This window comes from Trematomus bernacchii, unplaced genomic scaffold (genome assembly GCF_902827165.1).
Source record: "Trematomus bernacchii unplaced genomic scaffold, fTreBer1.1, whole genome shotgun sequence".
In the NCBI taxonomy this organism is placed as follows: domain Eukaryota; kingdom Metazoa; phylum Chordata; class Actinopteri; order Perciformes; family Nototheniidae; genus Trematomus; species Trematomus bernacchii.
The window spans coordinates 2,940,315-2,955,314 of NW_022987792.1; the positions used below are offsets into that span (position 1 = coordinate 2,940,315).

General features: G+C 40.5%; 1 protein-coding gene across 1 annotated transcript in view; it reads left to right on the forward strand.

The window, feature by feature from the left end:
• Nucleotides 1-15,000, forward strand: part of LOC117497752 (unconventional myosin-IXb) — a 104,824-nt gene that overhangs the window by 49,084 nt on the left and 40,740 nt on the right. The window contains 7 exon segments of the mRNA XM_034149763.1: nt 4,565-4,627; nt 8,974-9,073; nt 10,584-10,684; nt 12,748-12,877; nt 14,094-14,183; nt 14,338-14,454; nt 14,977-15,000. The exon segment at nt 14,977-15,000 is cut by the window's right edge and continues 111 nt beyond it. Coding sequence (XP_034005654.1) covers nt 4,565-4,627; nt 8,974-9,073; nt 10,584-10,684; nt 12,748-12,877; nt 14,094-14,183; nt 14,338-14,454; nt 14,977-15,000 — 625 coding nt within the window.

Here is a 15,000-nt window from a genome sequence, read left to right on the forward strand (position 1 = left end):
GTAACGGACCGTCCACACAGCAGCGTTAAAAAAATCTTGGAGGTGGGCGTATCTGAAGCTTGGGGATTTTTTGCGAGCAAGGCACCAACAACCAATCACATGAATCTCCCGCCCCCCCGACATACGAAGCAAAACAGTTTGAAGTAAACTGGATATAAACTCCCCAAACAGGCGAAAACATACCACTGTCTCTGCCACCTCCCTCCATGCCTGGCTCCTCCGGTTTGTATCCCGGTAGGTAAATAGGGACTGGTCATAAAGCACCGGGTGATTCCCTACCGCTAATTTCTCCTCCATGTTTTGGAATATGAGGAAATGACCTGCGGTATGTCTCTCCCAGCATACACGCGGTTTGATTGGCTAGAGCTTGAACGGTCAGATTTGCGTACACAGGATTTGATTGGCTGATGCTTCCACCTCAGCCTCAAAAGTTGAACATTGTTCAACTTTGAATCCTGAAAATCCTGAAAATCTCCGCTCGCCTGCCCACAATGCAGTTCGGTGAAAAGTGAGGGAAAGTGACGTCACCCCATTCAAAGTGAATGGGCAGAAGCGTTTCAAGATTTTTTTAACGCTGCTGTGTGGACGGTCCGTAAGGCTCCTGTCAACGACTTTGGGGATCTTTCAAATAACTTCAAATAACGCCTCATCGTGCCTTAATAGGCGCGTTCACACCGGAGTACTTTTACCCGTACTTTTCCTGTTTAGTTCCGTTAGTGCCTGGAATTTTGCGTTCACACCAAAAAGAGAACTTGGTTCCGAGAACTTTTACCTCCATTTGTAGTGCCTGCTAGAGAGGTGGTACTATCCTGGGGAGAAAAGAGTACCAATTTCGATTGGCTGGGCGAATTGCAAACCACGCCCCGTAAAACTCTGAAAAGTTTTTTGAAGCCGCCATTGTATTTGCTGGCATTAGCATTATTAGCATTAGCATTAGCCCAGCGCACCAACGGAGAGAGAATAACTTCTGGCAACACAAAAAAAAACATGGGAGCGGTGGAGTGATGAGGAGGTGAAGGCGTTCTGGCGATTTACTCGGAAGGCTTCAGTATACCTGCCAACCCTACCGATTTGGGCGGTAGTCTACCGCTTTTGACATGTTTCTACCGCCTACCGACTTAGCTGACTTTCCCTACCGATTTTCAATCTTCCCAAACTATAACAAATAAAAATGACACTACATAGACACCGGACTCGACTTTTGGCGGACACCGTTTGCAGCGTGTCTGTGATCCCATCATACTAACAGTCCTCCTCTGCAGTGCAGAGAAAAGGCCCCAAATGAGTTTAAGGGAACAGAGACGAGGCATTTGAGTCCTGCAGGGTTTCCCCGTTAATATCAGTGTCTCGAAAACACATGTTGGCGACTGAAAGACATCCAGTGTTTGGTCTTTTCCTGAAGCATCCTTCACCTACAGTGTCTCAACTGAAAAAGGACCACAAACACACAAAAAATACAATACCATTTTGAGATTTGGGGATATTTATCTCCCATTCTTTCACTTTTTCTGACATTTTCAACACCAAACATGTCGTTAATGTCTCTGTTTAGTGAACTAGAGCAATCTGAAAGCCTGTACATTATTTATATCACACTTTATCAGTAGAAAAATGCAGGAAATGACTTTTTTAATGCAGTATTTTCTGATTCATGGCGCAACACAAAGATATTTCGCTCTGTGCAAACCTTTGACTCTAATATGTCAACAACATGAAACAAGAATATGAACCTGGCTTTATCCAATGTTCACACAAGAGTTCTACATCCTGACCCATCCTTCATCTACACTGTCTCAACTGAAAGAGGACCAGAAACACATTAAAAATATAATAAAATGTGGAGACTTTGGGATATTGATCTCCCATTCTTTTACTTTTCGGGCATTTCACAGACCAAACATGTCGTTGATGTCACTGTTTACCAAACTACCACTTTTTCTGAAAAATGCATAAAATGATGCAATATATGTTAAATACATGGTTTATACATGTAGTTACTGGGGTTCCATTTCTTCTGATTACCTCATTTGGGTGTGCACATTTGCCGCACGCAAACCTACCTCTTTTGGATTTGGAAAGGTTGGCATGTATGGCCAGTCCCCAACTCCGGGGACTTCCGGCCGGGGACTTCGGGTGGGAGTATACGCCGGGAAGTTGTTTGCGACCTGCCAGTAAACCCAAATCAGAAGAAGAAGAAGTGACGTCAGCGGCTTCATTTGCGTAATCTTCCCTCAGGGAACTTATTCCGGTGTGAACGCGATCTGTACTTAGTTCCATGGGGGTACTAAGTGCCGGTACTAAGTACGGCAAAGTACTTGGTGTGAAAGCGGCTATTGCCTTGAAATGCTTTTATAAACACACTGAAACATGTATATGTCATCTTTATATGAGAGCCAATAAGACACGTTGTTGAAATGCTCCATTTACTCTAATGCATCCTGGAAAAGGTGGTAAATAGGGTAAAAAAACAAAACAAATGTATGTTGTATTTGCACAGGTGTGAAGATTTGTTCGAGAGCCTTTTTTTTTTTAAATACACAAACCTAACATTAATTGGCACGGAGCCTTCTTCTGTTTTGGGAAAAGAAGATGTGTTTTAGTGCCAGCTGCCCAGTGATTAGCCGCTCTCACTTTCTCGTTCTCGCAATGGAAACTATCAAATTAGCAAATTGGCTAGAACTCCAACACATTGTACGTGATAGGCTGAGGGGCGAGACATCTCTAAGCGGTTGACCAATCAGAGCAGACTGGGCTCTGGTTTCACAGGCAGTATCAGAGAAATAAATAGCTTTTTGAACATTAAAGCATGGAAACATGTCCCAGTAGAGACACTAAATACAATTATGAAACTGAAAATGAGCAGAATATGGCCCTTTTAAGATATACAACACAGACGATAGGGAATTCTCCATATTTGAGAGGCTATAAACTGCATTTTCTACAATTTTTATGCCAATTGACTTAACAATGAGTCTACTAATCATTGCAGCTTTAATCAATAAAAGTACTTTTTCTGTAAAAGTTGCAGTGCATTGTATTCCGGGAAAAATATAACTCAATCTCGCAGACCTTTGCAGTAGATGTATGAACTAGTCTGAGTAAATGTGTCTACAGTTGTGGCTGCATTTTAACCCAATGGACACACACAACTATTTCTGTTTCTCACAACATGTCTCTATTTTCAGTGTGTCACGAGGACTGGCGTCAGCGCTGTTTTTGCGTATAAACTTCCCTTATAAAATCAGATTTAGACAACTTTACAGCCTCGGCCTGGCGTAGTAAATACCTCCTCTGCTTTTAGTGCAAATGTCATGACTGCCCCACACAGAAGCTTACAACTCCCTCCATCTATAGCAAACTATAAAAGAAAATGATTAATGCTGAAGCTGTCTGTTTGTTATGGTGCGTGTGTGGCTATGTGATCTGAACGCTTTGTTCACTCTTTGATTATTCCAACCATCTGTCCTCACTTCCCCTCCCGCTCCTCCCCTCACTTTTATTACCAGCCCACTTTCACATATGACCTACACACACACACACACACACACACACACACACACACACACACACACACACACACACACAACACACACACCAACACACACACACACACACACTACCACACACACAACAGACACACGCACACACAGACACACACACACACACACCACACCGACACACACACACACACCACACACACCCCACACACACAGGACACACACACACACACACACAGAGACCACACCACACAGAGACACACCACACACACACAGAGACACCACCACACACACAGACACGCACACACACCACACACACACACCACACCACACCACACAGGACCACACACCACACACCCCACCACCAGAGACACACACACACAGAGGGACACACACACACACACACACAGACACGCACACACACACGCACAGCAGAGTGACCTTTGGTGTTAAGTGATTCATCCTCATTGTTTTTCCTCTTCCCTTTTCTCTTGTCATCTTCTATGACACCATCCCTCTCTTCTTCAGCTCGTATATAAACCAGCAGTTTTAACAACACTCCTCATTAAACGTTGCTGCATTGAATGCTAATGACATTCAGAATTGATTATGAGAATATTAAGATTATTTATAAGATTATTTAAGACTTTTATAAGAGACTACAAGGCCTAGCTCTTGCCTACATCTTCAAACTACACAACCTGTAAACCAACAAAAGACCACTTACTGACGGTAATCAGACCAACACGTGTTACTATCAAAAATCTTGAATAAATAAGATATTATGTGACTATTATGACGAATTTGTTAAAACGAGAAAGGTATCCTATTGACAACTGTGACCTTTAAAAATGCTAGAAATCTAAAGATGCACAGGAAAAAATGACATGTGTTAATTCTAACTATTGTGAAATATAATTTGAATGTCCATTTCTCTCTAAAAATCAGTGGCAGCAATTATTTTATTGGATGATAATAAGTGTGAATGTTGCAAAAATATGGAAGACAATGTGTGCAATGTCCCTTCACAAGTTTTACATATGTATTCTCTTTCTCTCTGCTTATAGTGCGGTGGTGGAGAAGTATCTGCTGGAGAAGTCTCGCCTGGTGTCCAGAGAGAAGAACGAGAGGTGAGGAGGGAGGGTCATTCAGGGTCTTGACCTCTGACCCCCGCTGACCTTCATGGGGCCCTCTGTACAAAGAGTGGAAGCTTCTTACGGGCGTAAATGAAGTTCAGCATGTGTCTTTGACTTTAAGAGGTTCATCTGCCTAAACACTTACACACACTTTACTAACATATGCAGACACACTGACACTCAACAGTGAGATGTTTTACGGGATTTTAAGGATTGACTATGTACATACAGGGATCCTGCGAAACCTTTAATCCAAATCGACTTAAAATAAGTGCAAAAACCAGAGAGGTTCAAACTCCGAACAACAAGGAAAGTGCAGATATATTCACTTCAAGCTAGTCATAACATTTGTAAGTGCTGGTGAATTAGTCACAAGGCCTAAGCTAACTCTTCAAAGTGCTTTTTTAAATGTTGTATTGCCAATGTACAATCGAAACAGATGTGTTTTCAGTTTGCGATGGAAGATATGCAGAGTTTCTGCTGTTCTGGTGTCAATGGGGAGCTCATTCCACCATTTAGGAACCAGGATAGCAAACAGACGTGTTTCTGAGGGGTACCTGGGTCCCACTCGCAGAGATGGAGTATACCAATATAACCTTAATTGGCACCAATATTTAAAACATCTTAAAAAATCCTACACATGAAAAGTAGGATTTTTTTTTAATATAAAATGTCATTGTGGAATCTCAAACTACCTGTTAACTTTATATCATTTTTAGATAACTTACTAAATGTCTTGTCACATCAGGATGTCGGAAACATTGCGTGTATAATCTGACTTAGTCATAAGTCTTAAATCTAACCTGCCGTAAGCTTCAGGAACTCTCTAAATGTGCATTCATTTAATGTTAAACTGATATTTAGTTTAGTGTTTTGACATTCAGGGACTACAGTTTTTGCTAAGTGCTACAAGACATTAAAAACATGAGAAACAAACACTTAGTATATAAGTGCTTAGTTAGTATATAAGTGCTTTGTTAGTATATAAGTGTTTTGTTAGTATATAAGTGCTTAGTTAGTATATAAGTGCTTTGTTAGTATATAAGTGCTTTGTTAGTATACTGTATAAGTGTTTTGTTAGTATATAAGTGCTTAGTTAGTATATTAGTGCTTTGTTAGTATATAAGTGCTTAGTTAGTATATAAGTGCTTAGTTAGTATATGAGTGCTTAGTTAGGATATAAGTGCTTAGTTAGTATATAAGTGCTTTGTTGGTATATAAGTGCTTTGTTAGTATATAAGTGCTTTGTTAGTATATGAGTGCTTAGTTAGTATATAAGTGCTTTGTTAGTATATAAGTGCTTAGTTAGTATATGAGTGCTTAGTTAGTATATAAGTGCTTAGTTAGTATATAAGTGCTTTGTTAGTATATGAGTGCTTAGTTAGTATATAAGTGCTTTGTTAGTATATAAGTGCTTAGTTAGTATATGAGTGCTTAGTTAGTATATAAGTGCTTAGTTAGTATATAAGTGCTTTGTTAGTATATGAGTGCTTTGTTAGTATATAAGTGTTTTGATAGTAATTGTATTGCTCGAAGTGGAGTCGAAAGAGATGAGTTTTTAGACTGCGCCGGAAGATGTGTACTTCCGATTGTTACTCACTGTCTGACATTCACTCCACCACAGGTGTGTTGCTACCTGTGTGACTGAAATGCAAACACATATCTGGGCCAAAGGGCCACGATGCGGTATTGATTTAACTGCTCTCGACACAGGAAAGCTTTTTTTAATTCAGATTCATACAGATAAAGAAACACACAATCTCTCATAGGAACCTTACTCTTGTGAAATGTAGTGAAGTACATGTACTTAATAACTGTTCTTAAGTACAATTTTGAGGTGTTGTACTCGTAGTTTAATTGAGTATTTAGAGTTTATGCTACTTTATACTTCCACTCCACTGTATTTTAGAAAGCAATATTGTACTTTTTACTTCACTACATTTATCTGACACCTTTAGGGTGGAGTTACTTTACATATAATTAGCTAATACAAAATAAACATTAACTAATAGATAAACATTGACACATTAGTATAGGTTTCCACCAGCAATATAGAAATAAGTAGAAATTAGCTCCATCTGTAAACGCTTTGACAGACACATTAAAGGTCCCATGTCATGCTTTTCTGGTTATTACCCGTCCCCTTGTGTGTTATGAAGGTTATCCTGCATGTAAACGGTCTGCAGGGTCACTAACCCTCAAAGTACACCCTGTAGCGAGTAAAACTCTAACACAGAAAAGACCTGTCTATGCTGCCCCAGAACGCCTCGTTGGAGATTTCTCTTTTTCCATTGTTTACTTCCTGGGTATAGTGACGTATTTCGGGTATAGTGACGTAACGTAGCGTAACGGCTCCGCAGATTGATCCAAATGGACCAATCTGCGGAGCCGTTACGTTACGTCCGCGGAGCCGTTACGTTTGGACCAATCCGCAGACTTCCTCACACACACACTCGGCGGGACGTTGCGAGGCTAGCTGCGAGGAGCGGGACACTGTGAGCTGGCTCACTGGTGTGGGGTCGGCGAGACAGCGAGACACCGCGGAACTCAGCCTGAGCACACACACAAACTCCCAGCCAGGCTGCGGGTGTGTATGTGTTTCGGGCTGGGTTTCGCTGTGTCTCGCTGTCTCGCAGATGGCCACTGGGCTCACAGGGAGGTGGGGGGGCAGGAGCTCCAACAAGCCGTTTAGGACAGAGAGTGAATACACATACTATACAGAGATGCTGTATGAGAAACCAATGTGAGTTTGGAACATTGCACAATATACATTTATTTTAGTATACCTCAACAATGGAATTATGATCAGTAGAAATGGTCATGACATGGGACCTTTAATGCATCAATAATCATAATCCGGTAGTTAAAAATATGTATAAATCTCAAATGTGCGTCCTCTTATTCATGACACCTTAAGTATATTTATATGCCAATACTTTAGATTTGTTTTAGTGCAGGACGTTTCATTGTAACAGAGTATTATTACTATTTAGTTTGCTTACTTTTACTAAAGGATCACGGTACTTCTTCCACCACTGATGCCCTGTATTCAAGTAGTAAGAGCGTTACTCATTACCGCTTCCTGTCCAGATTAGTTTTGTAATATTTAGTCACCTTCCACCACCTTCCAGTTGCTGTTTATGGTGAACCTCAGTGTCTAGTCGGTGAGTGACTCTCTGTATGATGTAATGTTTCAGTGATAAGTGTGGAAACTCATTACTCCCGTGTGTTAATACAACAAAGCGTAGTCGCCTATATTCCAACCTGCCCGCTGATAGCAGGAGTGGAAAACTGATATCACGGAGCTCCAGACATTGTTTTCTTTCTATTAGTTATTACAACGTGTTGACTCTCGGTTTATCAGCAAAACGTAATCACCCCCTGAGTTGTGGCCATAAACATGGAGCTCATATCCACTGACAAAACAACCAAATGGTGGCGGCATACAGGAAGGATTTCATTCTCTGAAGGGGTGATTCAATGATCTAATATCACATCGACACATATCAATATCTCTTCAGAAATACACCTTTATTTTGATATGGTAAATGGACTGTACTTATATAGGTTTTTATATATATATATAGCGCTTCATCAGTTCTTTGTCGACCCCTCAAAAGCGCTTTACATACTACGATTCATTCACCCATTCATACAGAGGAGTGCCACTTGCTCTTCATTCACACACATTCATACACGTTGGCCATCAGGAGCAATTGAGGGTTAAGTTACTTGCCCAAGAATACATCGACATGTCGACTACGTGGGCTGGGATCGAACCCACAACCTTCTGGTTCAGCCATAGTCGCCCAACTTGTGATAAGAGGTTCAAACTTACTGAAAACATACCGATTGTTTTAAATGATGCACATTGCAAACTGCTGTGACATCCCTACTCTGTCCTTGTTACCAAATGCATCTGGTAGAAAGGTGGAAGATCATGACGTACATTTCACATAAATACTTTAATCCATATCATATCAATATTTTAAAATACATCAACAGATATCTGAAGTATACAAACATGTCTAAGGACGACTAGACGTGTTTTATATATTCTGTTGAATTGTGTGCTTACAATATCCAAAATGTTTTCATACCTAGAGAAATCTAAAACGTTATTCAAACTAACAATCCATTTCTTAAAACGCAGCATGATACTTGCTCACATACTTATCAGAAAAAACTAGAAAAGGATCTGAGATTTAAAGAGAAATGTGTAGAACATTTTATTAAACGGCTGCTGTTTGTGTGATGGCCTTTCAGATGTAAAGCCTTCAGTGCATTTGAACCTTTACACCCCTAAAGATCTTTAATATCATCATGTGTCTTTTTTCCAGGAACTACCACGTGTTTTACTACCTGTTGTTGGGAGCTTCAGAGGAGGAGAGGAAGGAGTTCAAGCTGCTGCCGCCTGAAGAGTACTTCTACCTCAAGCAGGTACACACTTCATCCTCTTTCTCTTCGATATACAAATCTGATTTATGACAGTTATTATTATTATTACCTGTTCATCCGGCTCCACCCCCCCCCATGAATAACCCTCAGTTGGTGTTAATGCTGTAGCCTGTCGTTGCATGTGATTTGACCTTTAAGGTGTGTGTGTGTGTGTGTGTGTGTGTGTGTGTGTGTGTGTGTGTGTGTGTGTGTGTGTGTGTGTGTGTGTGTGTGTGTGTGTGTGTGTGTGTGTGTGTGTGTGTGTGTGTGTGTGTGTGTGTGTGTGTGTGTGTGTGTGTGTGTGTGTGTGTGTGTGTGTGTGTGTGTGTGTGGTGTGTGTGTGTGTGTGTGTGTGTGTGTGTGTGTGTGTGTGTGTGTGTGTGTGTGTGTGTGTGTGTTGTGTGTGTGTGTGTGTGGTGTGGTGTGTGTGTGTGTGTGTGTGTGTGTGTGTGTGTCCTGTATTCAGCCTGTGATGCTGCTGTATTCTCCCAGCTCTCTGCCGAATGTGCTCTGCATGTTAATGAAGCAGTCTTTGTTCTCCCTCTCTCCTGTGTATCCCCCCCTCTCTCCTGTGTATCCCCCCCCCTCTCTCCTCACCCTTCATCTTCATCATGCTGTTTCGTCACCTGTTTGTTTGTCCAGTTCTGCTGTTTTCTTCATTTTCCATTGAAATGCACTGATTTGTTTCTGGTACGGAATATAAATCCTCCACACTAGGCTCTCCAATTAAAATCAAAAAGTCAATACATCAAAGAAAGCCACTATATATATGTATATACAAAAATAACAGTATTCTCTCAATTAATCAGAGGTCAGTTTGACAATTATAAAAATATCCTTTGTTGACCAAAATTAATCAAATCTATATATATTTTTTTAAATAGACCAAAGGAGAACCGCTTTCATAGTTTCTGCTTATAATAATAATAATAATAATAATAATAATAATAATAATAATAATAATAATAATAATAATAATAATAATAATAATAATAATAACAATAATACTTTAAACTATATATCATATTAATAAAATAATAAATATAATATTATATAATTATTTGTTTATACACTTATACAAAAAGATACCAACAAGATGCGATACAAATCACAAAACGGTTCCCCAGGTCTCCTCGTTAATCGTACCTATCGCTTGGCTATATTTTATGAAATCTAACAAATAAAACGCTTTAAAAAATCTTAAAATACAGTACATTACCCTCCCTAGCTTAAATATGGAGGACCCTCAATGCGAAAATGCAAAAAGACGTAGAAGTGGTCAGGGACGAGGTTCAGCTGTTAGGTAGCTCAACTCTAATCCATTTCAAGTTTTTCCATACATAACATTTACACCAGAATGAAACAAGATGGAAGCTAGAAAAGCATTTAAATAATGATGGAAGTATTTCCTTGGTTTATTAAAGATATCACTTTCCTCTTGCAGTTGCTACAGCTTTCATTCTCCACCTGAATAATGAACTAACATTTGATTCATTTTGTCTTTGTCTTGCAGCAAAACTTTAAGATCGAAGATGAGGAGGACCTTCGGCACGACTTTGAGCGTCTGCAGCAGGCGATGGAGATGGTGGGCTTCCTCCCCGCCACCAAGAAGCAGTGAGTGAACCAGAGACATGATCCCTATCAGACACTTAGGTTGCGTTCGAATAGTCCATTTAGCTTAGGAGCCTTCCTAACGGAGTGAAATTACCTGGAAGTCCCTCAGTGGCAGCCATGATAAGAGCCGTTCGAATTCTCTCTAGATGATAGGAAAGGAGCTTTGAAACTTCCTTTATAACCTCCTTTAGTTTAGGAAACACTGGACCTTCCTTTAGGAAAGGAAAGGAGATAATGCTGTCCCACAATGCCTTGCGGCCGCAACATTTACCGTCAGAACATTCGGCCGTTCACGGAAACAACCAATTATGACCGAGAATTGCATATCATGAAAGTTACGCTGCTTATTAAGCATTTTACAACATATGTGGTAGCTTGTTTTGAACGTGCATCACTATAATAATCAAAAGGAGAAATATGAACGTTACTTTTATACTGAAATGATCAAATAAAGTCTCACAGTGTTTACTGAGCTGTGTGGGTTTCCTTAAACTTTGAAAACATGTTTGAATGGTGATAGGTTAAGGCCTAACACGTTTATAATAAATTCATTTCTATTTATTTTTAAATAAATATGTATCGGGATTCATGTGGACCATAATCATAAAGCATAAAACAACACCATAAGAGCACAGTAGTCACAGTAAAGTAGTCCACCGTTCTTATTATACATCCATGTAGTTTGCTGTATAGAAAACTGTAGTTTCCCCGCAGCAGCAGACGCACATTTATGACGTCCGCTGGCGCATCATTAATACGTCGATAGTGTAAGTGCAGTCGGATTCTCAAAGCACCGCAGTCTCTTTTCTTAAAGGTAGGGTAGGTAAGAATGGAGAAACCAGCTCGAGTGCGCTAGAATTTGAAAATACACAACCGGAAAAAATTACACATTGTTTTTCAAGACAAAGTAATTGTACATTTTAAGTTTGTCTATCGGAAAGGCTTTTTTTTTTTTTTACACAAAGATAACAATAAAAACAGTAAAAAGTACGAACAATAGGAACATTAGGGAGTGATCAGGACTTCACAGTAAAATCATACATTTGTAAAAATAAAATCTGGCCTATGGTTTTACGAAATCAGTCCACTTTCTCCATCGTGACACAAATAGTTCCAGTTTGTGATTGACAGATGATGTTATCCTCTCCATTTTGTAAATGTCCATTGTAATATCCATCCATGCGTTTAAAGTTGGGCTATCTGGTGATAACCACTTCTTTGTAAGAGCTTTTTTACTCGCCACCAGCAACAGATTTAATACATATTTGTCTTTTTTAGTCCATTCTTGAGGTGTGAGTCCAAAGAACAAAGTCTTACTCTCCATGGGCACATGACATTTGAAAATATCTTGTAAGGCTTTATGTATCTCTCTCCAAAAGACCTTAACAGGGCAGTCCCAGAAAACGTGATAATGATTTGCATTTGAATTTCCACATTTTCTCCAGCAGTCTGGGGAGTCACCACCACAGTGAGACTTCTGAGAGTTATAAAATATCTTATCAGGCTTTTCCAACCAAACTCCCTCCAGTTATGTGAACTGGTACATTTCCACTGATATGTCCATATTGTTGTCCATTCCTCCTCAGATATGATAACCCCGCCTCCTTCCTTCTCCCACTTGGATGAAGTCCTTTTGAATTCTCTTATCCACTATCCCTTAACCCCGTGACGTTTCACACAGAGGTCGAGGAATAGTGGATAGGAGAAGACGATAGGAGCTGATTTTTGGACAATTCGACTGCAACCATGATGTTCCTCCAGACATGTGGAAGTATCCCCCCCCCCCCCCCCCCCCCCTCCCTCTCTGTTCCAGAAACAGAGACGTTATTTTGGTCTGCGCTTTGAGGTCACATTACCAAGAGAGAACAAAGAGGCCGTTTAGCACTACAATAGCTGCATCTAGTGGACTAATGCAGCGGTTTATTAGAAGCACTGTGCAGCTGCAGCTCCATACAATGCCTCTATTCAGTCTAATAGTTATGGAAGATAAACAGATGATTGGACAGCAGCGTGTGCCGCTCTCTTCCTGTCACTGTTACTCATTCTCTGTGACTGTGTTGCAGGATCTTCTCCGTGCTTTCTGCCATCTTGTATCTGGGCAACGTGACCTACAGGAGGAAGTCGACGGGGAGAGATGAGGGTCTGGACGTGGGACCCCCGGAGGTCCTGGCCACGCTCTCTGACCTGCTGAAGGTAACTCACTGGGTGCAGGGTTGGGGAGGAAGTGATCATAGAATCCTTTGTAGCACAGCAGGGGACAAGTGGCAAGCACATGTAAATCAAATAATCTGTGATAAAACAAAAAAGGAATATATTAAAGTATTACAGTAGCACCAAGTGATAACAACAGTTTCACAACAGTTTATATGTAATTAATAGCTCTGTCAGTCGATTAAAATATGTAATCGCAAATTAATCGCACATTTTGTATCTGTTCTAAATGTACCTTAGAGGAATATTTTTCAAGTTTTTAATACTCCTATCAACATATGAGTGGACAAATATGCTTTATGCAAATGTTTGTTTATTATCATTGGAACAATGACAAATATTCTCCTGAATATTTTCAACACAACAACCTGGAACCTCTCTCTCTCTCTCTCTCTCTCTCTCTCTCTCTCTCTCTCTCTCTCTCTCTCTCTCTCTCTCCACTCTCTCCCAACCCTGTGTACTTCTCTGCACTGAGCCAGTTGCTCAAACAGACAAGCCTGTTTACAGTGGTCGGCTAAATGCTGCTCCTCTGTCTTCATAACAGTCAAAGCATGAGACTGAAGTTCCCAAAGGGGTCAAAATAATGCGCTGTGATGTGCAGTCGACACGTTGGATGCGATCCGAATGATCTAAGGCAGCCCCTCGTCCTCCACAACGTTAAGCTGTAGCCAACCATTTAGCTACCGCTGTTGTTGTCCAGGCGTCTCCCCGGCAAACTTTAAAGCGCAAGCTGTTTAAAACACCTTGTTTTGTATCCATATCTCTCGCTAGAATCTCCCACCATCCAACTAACAACAACAACAACAACAACGTCAAGCCTTTGGGCTCTGAAACTACGGGGCGGGCCGAGGACAAATACACATGCGTTAATCGCACGTTAAAATAATTAGTGGTGTTAAAAAAAATGTGCGTTATTAACGCGTTAACTTGACAGCCCTAGTGGTTATTGCAAATATGAACAAATGGCGGAGTGATTCATTGTATTCTTTATTTTGTGACACCAATTGATTGATGAATGATTTTTATACGATTTTGCAAGTTGTGCAGGTGAGGTGATCAAAACAACAACCTCGTAAAGAACCACCTCAATAAGCATATAGCAAACATAAAAGCCATGCAATCAAACCAGCAAACATATAGTAAGCAACATATATCGAGCATCCTTCACTGTGACCTTTAACCTGTGTGTTTCTGTCAGGTTGAAGAGGAGCTGCTGGTGGAGGCGCTGACGAAGAGGAAAACAGTGACGGTTAACGACAAGCTGATCCTGCCCTACAGCCACTCTGAGGTCAACTCTGACACATTACTGCAACACTGTCCAACGCCACATTATATGTTGGCTTTGTAGTATTGCAATTTAAACTCAAGTACTCTTCCACCGCAGAAGAATCTTCCCCTTTGATCTGTTATTAATTATTTCCCTCACAATTACCTCCCATCAGGCGATCACAGCCCGAGACTCCATGGCCAAATCTCTGTACAGCGCCCTGTTCGACTGGATGGTCCTGCGCATCAATCACGCTCTGCTCAACAAGAAGGACATGGAGGAATCTGTCCCCGTAAGACACACACACACACACACACACACACACACTCACACTCACACTCACACTCACACTCACACTCACACTCACACACACACACTGCAATTGTGATATGATTAACGATAATATAGGGATTGATCATGTTTGCATCATTATTCTCATCATTGAAAATATGTGTAAAATAATCATGGTGTGTTTTTTTATTTTCAAGCTTGTATTCTTTATCGAGTCTATAGATATTTTCACTTTTGTCTTTGCAATTTGGACATTGGACTAGTCCATTTTGCAATTTTGATATATTGTTTTGTTCAATTGTGCAGCCCTACACACACACACACACACACACACACACACACACACACACACACACACACACACACACACACACACACACACACACACAACAACACGAGATTTCCTCAGCTTACGTACCTTAAAAAACCTAATTTTGATGTGACTGTACATCATTAAAAGCTATAAATATGATTATTTCCTGTATGATAAGTGTTCATTCCCCTTCCTGCTCCTCTCCCCCAGTGTTTGTCCATCGGCGTCCTGGAC